The sequence below is a fragment of the Colius striatus genome, chromosome 7, assembly GCF_028858725.1.
Source record: "Colius striatus isolate bColStr4 chromosome 7, bColStr4.1.hap1, whole genome shotgun sequence".
Lineage (NCBI taxonomy): Eukaryota > Metazoa > Chordata > Aves > Coliiformes > Coliidae > Colius > Colius striatus.
In genome coordinates, this window is record NC_084765.1 from 27,047,871 (window position 1) to 27,067,751 (window position 19,881).

The 19,881-nt window shown below is 36.3% G+C and overlaps 1 protein-coding gene across 2 annotated transcripts in view; it reads right to left on the minus strand.

The window, feature by feature from the left end:
- The window catches only part of RORA (RAR related orphan receptor A), a 334,831-nt gene that overhangs the window by 110,502 nt on the left and 204,448 nt on the right, over window positions 1-19,881 (minus strand). For both annotated transcript variants that reach the window (XM_062000132.1, XM_062000131.1), the window contains exon 2: window positions 976-1,005. In XM_062000132.1, coding sequence (XP_061856116.1) covers window positions 976-1,005 — 30 coding nt within the window. The remainder of the gene's footprint in view (window positions 1-975; window positions 1,006-19,881) is intronic.

A 19,881-nucleotide genomic window follows, 5' to 3' on the forward strand; every position in this document is an offset into this window, starting at 1 on the left:
CTGTATACAAAATGTATAGGGCGATTTCAGCTGATTTCCAGGTGGAGCTTTAAAAAGCATGGTGCACAGTCATTAGCCTCTATGTGAGAGAGGCTCAAGACTGAGCTAGCATAAATACCGAATTACTTACCACCTCTAGAGAGGGTGGTCGCTCCAGGCCAGGGTTGAGCTCATTGGCAAGGCTGTGCAAGGAAGCTGTCTGTACAATGCCTGGCCTGCGGATATACAGAGGACTTCAGTCTCCTGTACTGTCAATCTCAGTCAGCATGAGCTCAAATATTCACTAAAATGTGAGGGTGGTATTGTGCTTTTAACTCACTGCCGAGTAGATGAGAGCTGATCCGCAATAACGAAGTCTTTGAAGAAGATTCGGTATAAATGTATACATAAGAAAATGCACGCATCAACATCCATTTCCAAGGTTGCCATTTATGAGCACTGTTTGTTTATATGGTTGAGAGCAAAACAATAACTTCCTCATTTTCAACAAGAGCTCCTTAAGCATAAGCACAGAATCATTTATTTGCCTTACAGATTAATGCATAGGAAGGGACAGAAGACTTTCAGTAAAATAGTGTATTTTTATTTGAATCAAACTGCATATATAACAGACATAGCAGAACATAGCCACTCTCCTTCACCTGTACATTCTGGATATGTTACTTACCAGCTAGCTGTAAGGTATACATAGCAGTATAAGGGATTCTACCTTTCTTCACAACTTTCATTTTCCACCTTCTGACTTAACACATATGTGAATGCACACACACATATACCTGCACACACATGCGCTGTATATTCATTTGGAGGATGCTTCAGGCAAGGACTGGAACCACTCTAAAGCAGAAAAACCACCCAAATTTTAAAAACAGAGCCTTCTCAGACCAGACAGACATCTAATAGTCTGAGTGTCACAGAAGAGCCCAACCTGAACTCTGTTTGTAAGAGAAGATTAAATCAAAAAACATTACTTACATGTATGAGTCTTCTTTGTTACAGAAATACCTGTAGGGAAAAAATGACACCAATGTTAGAAAAGCGACCACTGAGCAAATTCTTTTGACATCTATTTAATCATTAAACTATTTCATTTTAGGCACACAGAGGCCACTATAAAAGAGGAATGAAAATTGCAACGACCTGTATGTTAGAGGTGGGAGGATCTCCTTTCTTTGCATACAGGCTCAGGCTAAAACTGAAGTGGATGTAAATAAAAGATACCAGCGACACTTAAGGAAGCCCCCTTTTATTTTCCATGGTTAAAAATTTTCCCACACTCACATTAACTTGTGCACATCAAACTACTCAGACAGAACAGATTTGAGTAGTACAACAATTCATTTGCTATGTTATTAAGTTCAAGTAGTTCCTTGACTGCAAGCTGTAGCTTATGCTCATTAAAACCAAATGAACAGCTCTCTCAATATGAGTATTACTTGCCATAATTCCAAGCCAGATGCAAATATCTCCAAGCTGTTAAACACATACTTTCTGAAGTAATAAAGATATTTTTATGCTAGACAGGCATGTGGCAGCAATCACCAACGATGGTCCAGTGCCAGTGAAATTTGAGAGGCATTTTAAAGAAAGCAACAGCGTGAACAGAATGAGGCAAAATTCATAATACCAAATAAAGATAAAATTAACTCTGTTAAATGTCATCGGAATTCATGCTTGAATAAGAACAATATTGTCTCCACTTTAGTAGATAACTGGTGCTGTACTCAGACCCCTCACTACTGAAGCTTGACTCTCCCTGGGGGGAATTTTATGAGAAGAGAAAGAGGTTACTGGAAACAGTGCAAGTATTTGAAACATTTTATTTGTGATTTAGGCCTGTAATGAAATTTTGGAATTGGAATTGTTTGGCTTACTGTTCATGAAAAGACAGAGACACCTGAATCTCCTTAGCTACCCTCCTATTCCTTTAACCACTTCTTCCAAAACCAAGTTACTATGGAAAAAAAAACAGGCTTTTATTCAGGTTTCTTTGTTGTGGAACATCTCAGGGAGGCAGTAGGTTATAATAATTTATAAAAATATAGATACCTTATTTGCAAATTGGGAGCTAACTTCAAAAGCCAACAGTTTTCAAACTATTCATGGTTTTGGTAGATATATGAATCTGTAACAATAGCCCCAAATATGTAGCTATCAAGTTTGACACAAATGTCATGAAGATTTTGTTTCAATTGCACCTGTGTTGCTATTGGTCTTGAACCACTGAGTTCTACAACTATAAGCACTGGAACCTATCTTTTCTCCTGAAAAGAAAAGCTGAGAGGCTCCAATGAAAAGAAAAACTGAGAGGCTCCAAACTCTGGGAAGAGAAGCTCTGAGCAATTCATTTGAGTAATTTTGTAAATGTGACACTGGTAAGCAATTTACAAAAATCAGAATGCTAGAACTTGATTATGTATGTGTACTGACTTAAATGGAAAGGTCCTAGCACCATCTGCATATTTCTCACACTAGGAATTAGGGTTCTAGCTTCAAACTGTAGAGTCAGGGTAAGTAATAAGAACAAAATGTAAACAAGCATAATAAAAATAAAATCTGGGTTTTTTTTATTTTATTTTTGTTTTTTTAGTAGCTACTACAGGGAGAAAAGTCATCCTTTAAATTTGTCTTGTCTCAGATTTTCACCCCAGCTCAATCATTACTGTCAGGCTCAGAGCAGGTAGACAGGACAAGACAGCTCTGTGTGTCAGGGAGGTGAGCATTATTATAGGAATGAAAGCTTAGGCCAAGAAGAAGGGCAGAGTAAAAAGGAGAGAGATTTGGATCGCATAAGAATGATATTTTGTTCATTCTTTGGTATGAGTGCAAAACATTTTGTCTCTAGGTTTTTCTGAAGTATGCCTTACGCTTTGAACTGGAAATTATAGCTGTCATTAGAACATTTGTTCTTCCACCAAGGAAGAACATTTCTGCTGCCATTTGACTTCTTGATTGACCAATGAACAGCATGTACAGCTCCTGACAGTCTTCATTCTCGTGAATTGTCCTAACATTCCCTTGGCAGAAGTATTCACCCTGCCCTTGCCTATCTGGCCAGCTCCCACAATTTTACGGATGTTTTACAGAATGAGAAATGCAGAGAAAAAGGTCTTAAATCCAGACACCATTTGCAAAAATTCCTCTCCCAACACTACTGCTAATAAATGGATACATCAGAGCTCTTTCAGCATTATGGGAGCCATATGTGTACTTTTCTCAGAAAATAATGCTTTCTGTAAAATCACTTTGAACAGAAAGTGCTTATGCTGTCACTTCTGATTACTCACAGCCTCTTCACAATGGGATTTGCCACAGCACAAAACAGACTTAGCTGTATTCGCTGACTGAGGGCCTACTTTCCCCTGATACGTGAAAGAGTGATGGAAATATTAGTGTCTATAGATTTTTTTCTACATTTTTTTTTCCCCTAACATGAGGTAAGTGGTGGGTTTTTCCAATCAGATGTTTCCATAATAATTACTGATTACATCTAGTAAGGCCTTTTAGCTGTTTTATGCCGATATTTTTAGATAACCTTTTAAAACAAGAGATTAGAGGTAAACTTTTTTTACATTGTCTTCATAATTACACTGGTAGTTGCAGTTAAACCAAAGTATTTTGCTTTGAACTGTGCTTTTACAGTGACTACCTGCAAACTGATGGAACAAGGATAAAAGTCATCTGTGAGTGCAACGGGAGATTTAAATTAATCAGGAATCTTTATTTATGTTAAAATTACTTGTCAACTTTAAAGAAACCTTCCCTTTCCCACTAGCAACTGTAGCAACTAAAAAACTGAGGAAAAAAAATGCTGGCATATCCAAACATTGTTTTAGGTTAGATACATTATAACTAGTGTTTTAAACATAAATATTAAGTGCGCAACACATTCCTCCATCATCAGGGGTGGTTTTAGTTTTAATGTAGGAAGCCAATGACTCTGCTACTCGGAACACTGAAGCATAATAATCTTCTAGAAATGAATGTATTATGAGAATAAAAAATCAGTCTGAAAACTACTTCATGTTAAAAAGGAGGGTTAGTAGATCTTTAGTCTTCTTCGGGCCTATGCTAACTCCCACTTGCATATATGTTTGAATGCCTTCCGTATGAGCTGTATCCTAGAAGTCTTACACAGGTATCTCCTTAGTTCTTGTAACTTCAATGGAATCTCTTGAGAAACTAATTCTGCAAGTCCAACATATATTAGTAATTTTCTTCACAAAATTAGTCTTATTAATGGGGATTGCTCTCAGTTGTAAAGATTAGACTGTGACTAGATCATCAGTTTACAGGACTGACACTGTATAATAAAAGCTGAACCTAATACACCACTGAAAAACAAAGATCTGTCTGTATTTAATGTGCAGCACAAAGAACCTATTGATTCTTTTCAAAACGTTACTTAATGAAATATCCCAGTTTTTACTGCGCTTCCTTTCAAAATGTGATAGACCAGAGTAATATGTGACCACCTTGCCACTAGTAGCATGATCCTAAACAGCCAGCTTTCCATTCTTTAAAAAAAAAAGAGGAAGAAACAACCCTAACTTCACTGTTGCTAAAACAGAAACACTTCCTGACTTAACCAACTAGACTTCAAAGTAAAGCAAAGGAAATGTCATGAAAATACCACAATATATCACTGCCATGGTTATCAGTGAGTGAAAGTTTCAGTATTACAGTTATCACAGAATTGATCACTTCAGCAGCGCAATTTGACATTCCTGATCAACACCAAATTTTAAACAAATTAACTTCTTAGACTTTTCATTGTTGCTGTGCAATGCTCTTTACAAAAAAACAATTGAATTTTTTTAACTGAAAAGAATTCATATGCCATTCCCTTTCCCCCTCCCACTAATAATATGTAATTTGCCATGATGGGTGGTATTTACAAAAATAGCTTTCTGGATGCAATGAACTTTGAAAAGAGTATCTACCAACTGAGACAGGATATTTTTTCACAAGTGGTTAGCCCGACTGACCTTCACTAGCCAACTTCAAATAGAGATAACAATGTCTTCAAGTACAAAAAGAGACTCAGATATTTTATACATCATAAGCTATTTCTCACAGTTGCCCATCCAAATAAAGAAGCATAATGAAACACTGCTTACTCTGTGAACCCAGATCCCTGCTGCTGTTGTACAGTTGTCAACTTCCCATATTTCAAGGGGAAAACATACTTTGATGTACAGAGAGATAAGTAAAAAGTCCCCTGTCTGGCAGAATACATTACTCTGCAAAATATCAAAGGAAGATATTCTTGAGTGCAATTTTCTTAAACCTCCGAGAATACTCTTCCTCAGAAGTTTGTATGGATAAACAAACGCATCACTGGCAAAGCTCATAAGTAATCTCCAGGTCTTCTGCTAAGCACCATTGTGTTTCCTTTGCTTTGCTTTTTTGTGTCAAAGGCAGGTGATTAACATTGATCTGATAACAGTATATCTATGCAGATGGCATACGTATATGATACTTTGCTCATGTGGGTGTGCATACCAAGATTTTTTTCTTTTTTTACTTCCTTCTATCCTCCCCTCAAGCCAGCATTATGGCTTTAGTGTGTTTGGGAACTTTGTCATTTTATGATGGGTTGGAAATCTTCAGGAAAAAAAAAAAAGTTAAAATTTTAGACTCTAAGCCTCCTACCTGACACATTGTGTAAAGTCAGAAATAAAATGTATTACAAGCTTGGATCCTGCTGTGTTTCATCCTGTTACTCCATTTCTCTTTTACACTGCCACTACACAAAGCTAGCAGTTAAGGTGGAAGATTATATGTAACACTTAGGCACTTGCTGAGAACCTAGGAAAGTAGAATAATAGATTGGTGGGTATTCAGAAAGGAGATAATTCTTTGAGAAACTATAATAACAGCTTATATTAAAGTCTGTAAGGGTCTCTGGATTGAAGGAATTTTCTGATCTTTGTAGGTCACTGTTTATAATCACCAAGGTAAAAATAATATGTAAACACATATTGTAAATACAAGTTAAATGAATTTAACCAAAAAAATGATGTTGCAGAACAGTGTCCTTGTCTAGGACAGAAGAGCTGCTAATGATGATCAGCACACATTACCGAAAGTGCTCCAAGTAATTTTAGTATTTTATGTCATAATTGTTAACGGACTCTACTGCTTATAGTTCACTCAAAAGAGAAATAAATTATGTGCTAGTGTAGCGAGGATCAAGGGCAACATCCACTAGGCATATAAGAACAAGAAAACTTTCTACAATTAAAAAAATCCCCAAAACAAACATAAAGCACCTCACCATTCAAAAAAAGGTTTTTTTCAGCAGGTCTTGATCATTCTATGGTATATGCCAACGGACTTAAGGACAAAAGTCCTAGGAATCAAAATTGACCTAAATGTTTCAGTACTGAAAGAAAAACAGCTTTGCTCTCCTAAGATTCACAGCTGTTTCTTATGCCTAAATTCCATCAAAGAATTTTTCAGTTTTATTTTTGAAGTGTTGCTTTAGCCTTACTCTTAGAACCATATGGTTATGTCCAAATTAGCTACAGAAAATTTTCTGCAACACAATTGTTTTACTTCCTACTCAAATATGGATGCAGAATGTTTGAGACAAACAGATTAAAATCCCAAGGAATTTTTCAAAAAATGGTTTGAACTTATTTTATTGAGATAATTAAACTTTTTAGCCCCTGCAACTCAAACTGTTTTCTTGATTCTGAGAGTGACTTGCTGCATCATCTTTCAGTAGCCTGCCTGATAGTCCTTAAAATAATAGGAACGTATGTGAAAATGTGCATACAAATGATTCTAATTCTTTCCAAGTTACAGAGCACTCGGAAGAGAGAAAACAGCACTATCATGAGTTATTTCTCATTGTACAATTCTCTGTTCCCTATTCTTTCTAGATTTTCCCAAATAAAAATTTCTGAACACACCTCAATTTGATTTCAAACCTCTGACACCAAAACTGCTCCAAAAGAAACAAGAATTCAAGAAACAAATTCAAGATCTAAGAGTTCATGTTTAAGGCTAAGTTAAAGATAGTGCTCTTCTCATCTGTGATTAATATTGAACAAACAATTTTCTCCTAATATTATTCTGGACAACTGATCATGTGCAACTCATTATTTCAAATCTTCCTATAAACAATCTGTTCCCATCTGTATGGAAACCTTAGATTAATACTGGTATTACATGTGGCACAGGGCATTAACTGTTTTTTTCTCTGATGTGAGATTAAATATTGAACAAAATTGGGAAAATTACAAACAAAACCCTTAATTGTAGACAATCTGCTTCCTTCTTGTACAACCTTACAGAGCTTTAATGTTTATTTTGTCCTCACAAATAAGCAGTGTCTCAGGTTAGGAGAAATGAAATGAAGAATCTTCACTAAATGGTCGTTATGTTCTTGTGTAAGAAATATCACCATGGAACATAGTGCCAGAGAGGAGGCTAAATATCCATTCCATAATTGTATCGTATTTCACACATTACAAGTCAAATATACTTCAGAACTGTATATATGAGTGTATTTACAGCAGATGTCTTTATAGAGAAACCACGAATTAGCTTTGTTTTAATGACTATTAGTTACGCAGTTGACCAAGCAAATCACAAAGTAAGGATTTCAAAGTAGTCTGGCAGAGCAACACAGATGGACAGAATCCAGCTGAGTGTACACAGTTGCATAAATCCTAGCAAGTCCCTACAGTTCTTGAAACAGACTACAAAGTGTAAGAAAAAAAGAATATTTATTAAAAACTGTAACAGGCATTTTCAATATAGTGTATTTACTTAATCTGTGAGCCTTACCGAGAGCCACTGTTTTATACAGTTTTAACAGTGACAGGAGAACATTGCCATGAGTAGGGCAGACATCACCACTGAAAGCACTTTTTCATTCCTGTGACATTCAAGAAACAGAGTCTCCTTCAGCTAAAGGCTCTGTCCTATCCACACACTAATGGGAACAATTTTCGTTTAACTTGCACTAGATATACAGGCAAGAGGCTCTGTACTGTGTGTACTTTCCTGAGGGGAATCAATCCTCACAGCTGGCCCTCCCTCCCATTTAATTCATTGACTACAGTTCTACTTTCTTTCTACTTAGTGTGATCTTGGACAACAAAAATATCCCAGCAGATGTGAACCTTTAAACAAGTAGCACCATTTCTGCAAACTCACTGCTTGTTAATATTAAGAAGCATCAAATAGCATCATTTGTAAAAGCAGTAAGTTTGGCATATGCACTCACACAAATGTATGTATGCTGGACACTCCATAGTCCATACTATAGTACAAGCAGTAAGGTTTTTATTCTCCATCTGGAACCATAAAATTACATTCTACTTGGCTACTCTCCCAGATCTCCCATACATATCAGGCAGCTAATCTCAAGAATACTTTTGAAGTTATTTCAAAGCAACATTTTACTTAAACTTTACACTCTCCTTTCTTATACAGGCTTTCAAACTGCTTTTAAAACATGAGGCAGGCATTGAAGAAATCATGATATTTTCATAAAATCCAGAAAATTATCAAACTACAAACAAAGACTGAGAGTGGGAGTTATCTTCCTCTAAGTTAACTCAGGCCAGCTACTTTCAGTCATTTCTCCAAGTGCATGGAAATCTAACTGTCCTTAGATCAAAACTGAAATTCTCACTGAGAGGCTCCTAATATGAGGTAGTGGCTGAGATAGCAACCACAAGGCTGCAGCAGTCCTGATTACACCGTTTCTCACCTAGAGGCAGTCCTACAAGATGGAAGATAAAAGAAGCCTCAATGCCCCAGTTCTGTGCCTTCAGGTAGCTAGAAATAAGATGTGAACATTTTCACACAGGCTGCCAAAGCTCTTTCACCTATGTAAACCAAAACAAAATGAAACAAAACTAAATAACTATCAAATATGTAGTCCTTGTTACTTAGATTTTGCACAGTAGGAATTAGTTATTTAATAATGCTGCAAAATTAAATACATTGCATTAGGATTTAAAGTGATCTGATGGCTACTCTTAAGTAAGGGAAGGGGAAAGAATGGGTTTCTCTTTAGAATATATATTTTTCTTTTACTCTACCCTTTAATAGCCTTTAATAAAAACTGTTTTATTTAATAATATATCCCATTACCTTCCATGTTCTCACTGACGTTACAGGAGACAACCAACAAATTCCTCTCAATATTTCTATGACCAGGAAAAAACTGGCCATGAGTTGCCCACAAGCAGAATATGATCATTACATTCTGGAAGCTGTATATGTTCACAAAATACAGTACAACAACCCCCAAAAAAGAATTACATTTCCTTAATTTGAGTCACTGATCTAGTCAGTTTTCTGAAACTACATCCAGTGAATGTTGGTGCTGCAGTAGGCTACCTGCTTCCACTGATAGCATGTGCATCTACAAAATTAGGCCTCCAGCATTCAGTCATAAGTAACAAATATTTACCAATCACAGAACCCAGTCTTGATGAGCATTAAGTTGTTCCTAGCATATTGTACAATACAGTATTTGATATGGCAAAATATTTAAAATAGCATTAATGTGCCACATAAGATACTCTAACTTTACAGAATGCAAGTACTGAAAGGGTCTCCTGCACTAGCTACACACTTCTAATCCAACTGCTCTTTCTACAACTTATGTTCTAGGCAAAACTATTAAATATCATCACTCACAGATGTCTGTACATACCATGAAAGTCTCTTTCACCAGCTCTGTTTCATACAACTATGTAGCATTTCTATGTGTTTCTTTTGGAGTATCAGTATCAGGAGTCAGAATGTCAATTCTTTATATCATCCAGATTTCCACTTAGTGTAACTACTCGCAATAAAACTCATATAATATTACATCACTCAAGATGGAAGTGACTTGTCAGCATCAGGTATGCTCCATGTGCCAGTCTGACACTAAAACCCAAGGATTCTTCAGGTGGAAGGAAACATGACATAGCATCATGTTCTGAAGGGTACTCAGTTTTAAATTATTGCATGTATCTAACTCTTTGTTTAAATTAAACCAAAATCTTAAAATAAATGAAAACAATAGAAGTGTCTTGGACTTCAGGAACTTCAAATCTACATCCGTGTATCTATCTTTTTATTTTACAAGAGCTTAGAGCAAAGTAGGCATCCAAAATATTTGGTTAGTAGGTATGCTACAACATGCTCTGCTGGTTAGTTACATCCAAGTATTCTCCCTCCTGGTCTTAGTCAAATATGTTCACTTCTCTTGAAATAAAGAGATCATCAATACTGCTGTCATTTCAAAAATTTGAGAGCTCATTATCAATTCAAATGTCAGTCATAAATGCCTGGTTCTCAGGAATAACCATAAAAAGAGAGTGTTCACATAAGCAAAATTTACCTAATTGAAAAGTATGTATGACAATTCTTCTAATGCATTTCTTTGAGGCATTAAATTTGCATGCTCAGCAGTAAAAGAGATAACTACCTACAATTTATTCATGTATACAAAGCAGAACAATTCTTTTGTTTAGCCAAACAAAAATGCTATTTATTTTCTCTTCTTGAAGGCAGTGGCAACTGTATATGGCAGGCATTTTCTGGCATATGGAAGTCCTCCTAGAAACTCAGTATTAGAGCATTAAGTATGCTCTTAATCCATACCAACACAAAATTTCAGCTTCATTGAGTTTTAACTGATAGATAAAGTGAGGACAACAGACAAATATTCTTATTATTATCACAAAGATGCCAAAGTGAAGAGCACCTTGCTACTAAGTTTTGCCTATATCACATTCCAGTGCCTTTTAAGCAGTTCCTTCTGTTCTTTTAAAAATACTACTTGGTCAACTCCGTGTTCATGGCCCCTTCTAACAGACAAAAGATGCATCCATGGACTATTCAAGTGTGCAGCTCTGATGGCAGTAGAAAGGAGTTGGTCAGGTTGTACAGTTGGGATGAAAAGTATATGGGAAAGTTACAAAGTAATTGGAACTTGCCATGTATTTTATCTGAAAGATGACATTTTGACTAGCATGATCCCCCCGATACAACACTGATATGGTTTCTCTGCTGAGCTGGAAGAAATGGCATGGGGGAAGGACATTATGAAGTGATTTATCAATCCCATTTGCTCTGACATGCAAGTCACTCTGGGAGATCTCCAGTTCAAATATAGCCACTAAAACTCTGGTTTAACTTTTGGGAACAAATAGGAATATCATACAAGGTAACAGGCTGGCAAGTTACCCACACTGTTCTTTTGGTCAATTCCTAACTTAACCTGTACAATCACACTTCACTTCTGTGACTGACTATAGGTAGAGTTGTAATGTCAGGATTTTAGTAAAAAAAAGTATGACAATTACATTTAGGCAGCCCCCAAAATGCTAAGATTCATCCCATAACAAAAAGCAAACAACACTACCATGGGTACTTTTTATGTTTTCCTTAGTGTTACCAGGTTGACATTTTTGCATCAAGTTTGTGCTTATACACCCTCAAAAACCAAACACTATCTGCAGTTTACAGACAACAAAACAAAAACTAAGTAGTTACATAACTACAAGTCATGTATTTATAAACTGGTCTGCCTGGCTTATAGCAGTAATCTTAATTCAAAAGCTCTCCAAGCAAGGATTTTCTCACTGCCTCTTTCAGAATCAGTTTATGACTTCATCAAGATGACTGAGATATCACAAAATAAGAAGTATAACATGTCTAAGGAGTAGAATTTTAATGCTGCATCTTATACTGTAACTCATACATATTTTAGAAATGAAATCTGGGCCTTCACTCTAAAAGTAGTTAATGCAACAATGTGCAACAGTCACATTATTATATGTCTATGTGCTAAGATCTCATCAAGAATACATAGAAATGTTTCTTAACAGTTTTTCAAATCATCCTATAGTGTTGAATAGATAATTCCATGATGGCTACAGAAAATTCAGTGTTGGTTTGTAGATTACAGGATTTAAAAAGATAGCTGTCTCATAAGATAGTTATTTCTCTGCCATGGAAGCCATTTCAAAATCATAAAGGCAATTTATTAGACTGACTGAATTCCTTGGTTCACTCCAATGATTTTCATCTACTTAACACCTTGGATAAGTTTGGCTCATTCTGCATGAAATGAAGCCAACTTTGAATATCAGATTCTTGCTATAACTGAAGGATTATTTTAAGCTTAATTGAAAGCTCATCAATATTTTTAGTAAGAAATATATTTTCTGTACTCATTTGTTCTGCAAAGTATTTATAAGGTAATATTTTTGATCAATAAAAATTGACTCCCTACACATTACTTCATCTGTCCCAACTGGATACTTCAGCTGCAATGTGCTTTTATATTTGCTTTTCAGCATTCTTCTGAGACTGACTGTTGTAAAAAATACACTTTTTTTTTCATGCAGTCTTCTATCACAGTAAGTTTTTCTTTTTTTTTTTTTTAATATTTCAAAATATACTGAGGTTGAATTTCAATTTTTTATTGCTTTGTTCTCCTGAGGAAAAGAAATAAGAGTCTATTATTTCAAATTCATCAGCTTTGATAAATGCGGGGAAAATAGAGAAGGATTTGTGCTAGAAGTTTGTGCAAAATTTGAGACTTGAATATAGCACAAGTCGCACTTCAACACTTCAGACTCCTTCAGTGCTGAGACCCCTGGAGAGATGAGTTTAAATCACTAAACTTATTTCAGGAAAGGGGAGAAGACTCTGGAGAAAAGTCTGTCGACTACAGCAAAATTAATAAACTGGTTGCTCTTGATGTGAACTACATTTCTTGACAGGATTTTGACAAATTTCTAATTTCCTCTTACCTGCAAGTGAATACTGCACTTGTTGCTCCTTTTAAAGTTATTTAATACTACAGCACAATAGAAATGCTACAAATTGCTAAGTTGTACTCATCTTGCACTTTCAATGCCAGTTACAAGCAGTAAAGGAAAACTATGACCTTCCTCAGTGTCTGTCAGAAATGGTAGCCTACTCTTTTCATGTTTAAAATGTTCATGTACAGAAAAGAAAAGTTAACTCCCTCCTAGGTAATTTTTCTTAAAAGAAATCAGAATAAATTGAAACAGACCTCAAAAAGTCATTACGTATTTTTTCCTAAAGACGGGCTGATTCTCTTTTCTAATATGTGCTACAAATCTAAACAAAATTTGTGAAATTGGTTTTTCATTCAACTGCATTCAACTAGTATAATTACAGCCCAAATTTGGTCAGACACTTACTTTTCAGAGTCTTTGTTTTCTCCTTATTTACGATCATTGCTGTTTTTACTTCCACGTGTTCAGAACACCAGTTGTTTTGCAGTGCTAGATGCACTGCTGTGATGGCTGGTAATGCACAGCACAGTCAAAATCTCAGCACATCCCTGCATTCAGGGCCTGGTAAAAAACTTTTGCTCCTTTACAGAGATTACTATGTTCCAGCATGCAAATGCAGCTCATAATATATTTATTCATTTCAAGAAACAGAAAAAGGTGTTAATATCCCCTTGACCTAAAGTATATTTCAGAATTTGTATAATAAAAATGCCTACCAGATAGCTCAATTACACTGAATGAAGCCATAAACCAAATTCAAATAGAGTCTTATTTGCCTTTATAACGTATGCTAAAAATGGCATTTACCATCTAAGGAAGATAAATCAAAAGGACATGTTGAATCAATGCCCCAAGAGTGACATAGTTACTTGGCAGCACAAAAGCCCCTTTTATTATAGTAAGATAAGGTTTTGCTTGCTTTAACTACACCATTATAGAGCCTGGACAGAACTCTGATGTATTTTTCACTTATATTAGGACTTTGGCATGTCTGTAATTGTATGGCAAGCTTAATGTTTCCCACGATCCTGGACCTAGGAGCATCTTTCCATTAAGTTGGAAAGATGTTCCCTTAGGACATCAAAAGAGTTTCCCTTAAATCCTCTACTCAGAAGTAGGAAAATACCTGCTATGAATAAAGAAGAGTGATAAAGGTCATGTTATGTTAAGAAGTGTCCTAAAATACTGCCTAGATATGTGTATTGTATACAAAAACAATGATTACACCTCAGCTATAATCACCTGAAAAGTGCAGTTGAGACTCTGCACTTGTTACTTCAGTTTTCTGGCAACCCTGTTACTAGGCAAATGTGCGTTCCTGTTTACAGTGTATGACAGTAAATCTGTTTGTTGCATCCATCATCATCATCAAAACCTCCTACTGCAATGTACACAGGCTTCACCCATAGATTTGTGGAATGTGATTTGCAAAGCAGCCTACTGCCTACCAATTCTCAAATCATCCTGGCTGGGTTAGCCTTGTCCATTTGTTCTTTCTGTTCTGCAAGGTTTCCTGTTTATTACACATTAAACTTGAAAAGCAGCAGAGTACTTCAAGCAACTATTTATCACTTTCAATATATACATCAACTTGGCACAGAAAAAAGAAAGTAAATTTTAGATATAAGCCCCAAGCAAAAATCTTGCTTCCATCACACGTTTCAGACTGACTTTGGCCTTTTTTTTTCCCTCTCTATGCACTGAACTCATTGAAGATACCAGTGTCATGTGTCTCTCCTCTTACACATAAGCCTGTGGGAAAAGCCCCATTTCTGTGAATTGAGTGAGTTGATATGATTGACACAGCATGGTTGAATATGCCAGGCTGAAGTTATGTGGTTGAGATTTCAACAGTATGCACTAAGACTTGAGGGAGCTGTACTCATCTTTTTGTTCTTGCCATCAATTCCTCCAACGACGGTGCAAAATTCACACAATTTTTGTGTATTAACATCTCCAAACAAAACAGGTAAATTCAGGCATTTCTTGCACTCTTTGCCTAGTCAGTTCATATGATAGCCTTTTTAAGTTGGGTCCTGATTCTTGAAATGTTTAGATCAACTTTATTCATTGTTGCTTCTTAACAGTTAAAAATATTCTCTAGAGGTTAAATGCACAGAGGATCATCTCAATGAAAATATTTGACTTTTTTTGGAAAAAAGACAAATTTTATTAAAATGAATGACTTTCCAATTTGTCCTGTATTTTAAGTCACAATTCACAATATCTACCAGAAGGTGTAGTTATCTCTAACCACATTTAGCCAAGAAAATTTTTTCCTTAAAGTTTCTGCTCCCTGAAGACAATGGTTTGCTCAGGAACACTGCAAGAGATTTTATGAAGGCTTGGAAGCAATATGGAGCTGTGTAGTAGTTAAAAAAAAAAAAAGCAGCATGCAAATATCCAAATAATCCTACATTAGATATTCTCAGGGCTCCAAGGAAATTAAACAAGGCTGGGAAACAGGCATAACCTGACTCCTTTACATACACTGATCAAATTTACAGCATTAGCAACTGAAGCTCAAGACAAGAAAATTCAACACTGGTCCATAAATTCATTCTAATGACATCACTGCCAGGATTATCCTTTCGGGGATGGCTTGTGTAGGGGGTTGGGAGGAGAAGGCAAGGGATTGAGGAAGAGAGATTTTATTATGTTTGAGCTATTTCAATTTGAGGATGCTCTTAACTGACAAAATAGAAAGCATCTTATCTGAGAAGGGATTTCGCTCAGCTGCTTTAAAAATCCTCCATACATACTGAAAGTCAGCACATTCCCTGGAGGATCAATTGGCTTGACAAACTCTAGACATCCTCTGTACCATCTTAAGAAAAAAAAAGTATTTCCATATAAAAACTTTCTCCAGGCAAAAGCATGACATGTAAGGATTTGTCCTGGGGCAACTGAAAAAGAACTTTTTATAAGTAAATTTAGTGCTTCCAAAAGTTGCCGCATTGACAGCACTCAATACCAAAGGGTTCTCTTTAATCCAACAAGCTGCAGCAAGGCAAATGTCTTTTCTGCCACTACTCTTTATCTCACCGAAGGATGAAGCAGATCTAAAGGGGAGGCAAGAGGCAGCTTAGCTCTTCAGGCTCATTCATGAAGAAAACTTACTTTTAACTAACAAGCTGTCTCACTGATTTAGAGAAAACTCTCATCCAAATATTTGAAATGCTTAAATGACTGCATACGTTTCAAGCAGTCAGGTATTAGTCTCTGCTGAAAGGGCCAAGATGACTGCCAACTACAGTCAACAAAAGCTCTGAAAGGAGCTATTTGGTACACAGGTGAAAATGACATCTGCTTCACAAGATTTCTTGAATTCCCTTACACTAAAACACTGAGTTTACCTAAGATATTGTCTAACACTCGACAATCTCAACAAAGATGTTCCTCTTGAAAATGATACAGAATAATATTTGTAAAGTTTTTATATAACATCATTCTTTTTGTACTGAATCTCTTACCATATTTGCACACCACAAATCTATATAATTATCCCTAGACAGCAGAGATACCCACAGTATTATTCCTAAAAGGAGAAAATATAGAAAGAATGTAATTTAAGAAAAGAATCTTTCATTTTTAAACATCAAAACTACAAGTGATCATCCTTACAGGTGGACCTCTTGTCCTTTGCAGAATACAAAAAAAGTAGCAAACAAAATAAAAGTCAGATTGGCTGAAGTGTGATCCTTAGCTGAAGATCAAGGGAAAAATTGCCAAATTCTCTCAGCAGGATGAACCCCCAGCAGCCCTCTCTGTATTGGGTCATCAGCTGGGGCATCTGAGCACTGGATATGATCTCCTCAGCACAGAAATCAGCCATGCATCATCTGTATCAACTAAACCCAGAGCTGTTACAGTACTGCCTTGGCACAGAAAGAAGGGAATTGGAACTTCCTTTAACTTTATGCATCTAATTAAAGTGCCTAGAGTTCTTATAACCTTTCACTTTGGGAGTACAGTTCCATGCAGGTAGAAACGGTGAATACTCCCTCTGTACATCAGCTAATCAGTAACTGTTGAAGATTCACTTTTTCAAGATTCACTTTGTTTTCTTATTTTTCCAAACTGTGTGAAGAATGAGAAACTTAGGAAAACTACTGCTTAAGACACTTCCTATAAAAAGAATACATTAACATTAACACATTAACATCAGTAGTATTGCATAAATGGAACCAAGATTAGTACTTGAATCAAAATATAAGAGAAGAACACAGGAGAGAACCAAATGGAGAAAATAAACAATTTGGGGGAATATTGAAAGTAAGAATTCACTAACAACTAATTCAAAAGAATGGAGAAATTCTCCAGCCAGTTCCTGTGATGTTTCCCTAAAAGGGTTCAATGTGCCGATGCCCAATTTCATTCCTGCACACAGAAAATAGTTATTTGTGCACACAGCTAGATATGCACGTGTGAATAGCTGGGTATGTATTTTCCCATACAGATGGGCAATTTTGTCAATACATCTAAGGCAAGGATTTTGAATGTGTCCTTGAGCCAGGCATTCAATCTCTGTTCCCCATCTGCGTTACAGGGGTAATATTGCCTCACAGGGATTGTATGGATGAGGATAAACAGGATTAAGTTTGGAAGGTGATAATACATCCCAGAAAGCTCATATAAATACATCCTGGTAGGATCTGAACTAATATCATCACAGTGCAACATTCAGTCATCTGACAGACACTCAGTGGTAACGTTGGCCACTTGGTTTAAATCAGTAATTATTATCCACTGGATTTTTTTCATTTGCCACTCAAACTCCTGCAAACATGATGAAAAATGAAAAAAAAATTATTTAAATTTACCTTTTCTTAACCTGAATGGCCATGCTTAGCCTGGCTCTGACAAGGAATTTGTTAATATGTGGGAAGAGCCTCTTTTTGGATGCACTGAAAATGAGCAGTATTCATTACTAAAAATCATACATGAGTTGTATAAATATTTACTGAGCTGAAAGAACATGCTGGCCAATGTTTTCTACAAATAAGTGGAAGGGAGGTTCTAATTAATGAAACCAAAGCTGTAGGGTTTTACTAGGCACTTAAGACCAGTTCTGGAAGCTAAACGCAATTGCCATAGTTCAAACACTAGAGTCTATTAAGTACTAGTGCACTCTTGGTCTCAGCTGACTGCTTGCAAACTGTGAAGAGGATTAAGGTGGATGGGATGGCTGCCAACTTGAAGCTCTTAAATGACTGCATTACAAAAAAAACTCCATAACTCACTGTTGTTGGATATTTTTTCCAACAAAATTCTGAGTGACTGGAAAGATAAATAGGGAAGGGGAAAGGTTATTTTTCTCTTTTTTGTTCTGAGCGGGTGGGGGAGTGGGGAGAGACTTAAGAATGCATTTACTGCACTGACAACAGCAAGATAATAGCCACCTGACCCATCAAATACAAATAATAACTGGGGGAAAAAAGCACAATAATTAATGATCAGGTCTATGTGCAATCCATTAAGTACAAACAGTTGTCGTAAACATCTCAAAGAGCTGCTGGACAGGGAATTGTAGCACTGTAAAAAGCTGCTTTCTGCTGCTCCACAGAGGCGGAACATATCAAGACTCTAAATTTTTAAACATAGCTTTCATGTTCTTTGGTGCACAAAAAATCCCTCTCAAAAATCGTCTTGTTAAGAGATTCATCTAGCAGCGTCCTACCTTTCTTTCTGTCTTTAATGCTTCCACATACTGAACAGAGATAATTTTGCTTATCAAGGTTTTTAATCATTTATTTTTTAAATTGTTTAAGCCTAATACTATAACCTAACATCATTCAGGAGGACACTGTTCCTCTTCATAGCCAGAGTTTATGCAAATCTTCTTACTAAAATGCTGTATCTTCTATTAAATGGGGGAAATCTCAAGGTTTGCCCATTTTTTTTCTTATGGGTAGAAATGAACATAAGTGAGGTCTGGAATATTTGAAAGCCACAAAGGCAGACCACTTCTCACACCCAGGGTGTTGCCACAGCAAATTTAGAGGAGAGGAACTCTGCAGTTACAATAAAAAATTATTAAAGGAACAAAATAATTTTGTACATCCAAAACTTCAAAATGGCAGTTCACTGCTGTCTTCTCATTGCATAAAGGATTTTCAAGATGAACAGATCCTAGCACTACTGCCTCCTCCATTAAGAAAAGTCACTTTATTTGTCACACCATATTTGAACGTGTGGGGGTTTTTATTGCCTCCTCTTGCCAGTAAAGAATGACTAATACCTGTAATTTGTAATTTCCCAGCTTTTATGGTTTCTGTTTTAAGCAGTGTTCCTTATCTTTTGTGAGTTTCAATTTGGGGAAAATTTTCTTTTTTCTTTTTCTTTTTTCCCATTTCGTGTCAAGTTAAAACCTCTGTGTCCGGAGCAAGGTGCATGTGACAAGTAGACCAATAAGCACAGCGACTGAAACTATTTTTTGTTTTGATAAGGCTGCAAACAGCCTAGGTATCAGAAACATTATCTGCCTGTGTTGGTCAAGAAAGCATGCTGGAATTGAATGATCTTTCAAATTCTGAGATGGAACCATGAAGACAGGTACCAAGAACAGGAAACACCACTTCCCCTCCCTGCCCCCGCCCCGAAAAAGGGTTTTCTTTTCAAAAGCACACACTTTGCTGCGTCTCTGCCAAAAGGAATACTTGGTATTCATTTTCAGTGCAGGCAGACATAAAATCCTTCCTTTTAGATGCACAACAAGCAGCTGACTTAGGCCTTTGAAGACCATGATCCTCATCTCCTTTCCAAGCTGTAGCTTACCTCCTCTGCTGCATAATCCCTGGAAAATAGGTAGAGACAGTACAAGTCACAAGGAAACTAAGCCTACCTGCCCTAACTTCATGATCTTTGCATAGATTACTGAAGATACAGGGAAGGACCCATTTTCCTGTGAAATGTTGATCTTGATTTTTAACAACTATATATGTGTTCCCTCTCAATACTCCTCAAGCCTCAGGAAGCTCTATTATTTGCTTTTTAATTAACAACTAACTAGAAAGCACAAAAGACATTTATATTATACCAGCATAGTAGTGAAGAAATTAAAAGTGCATATTTTTAAGGAATACAG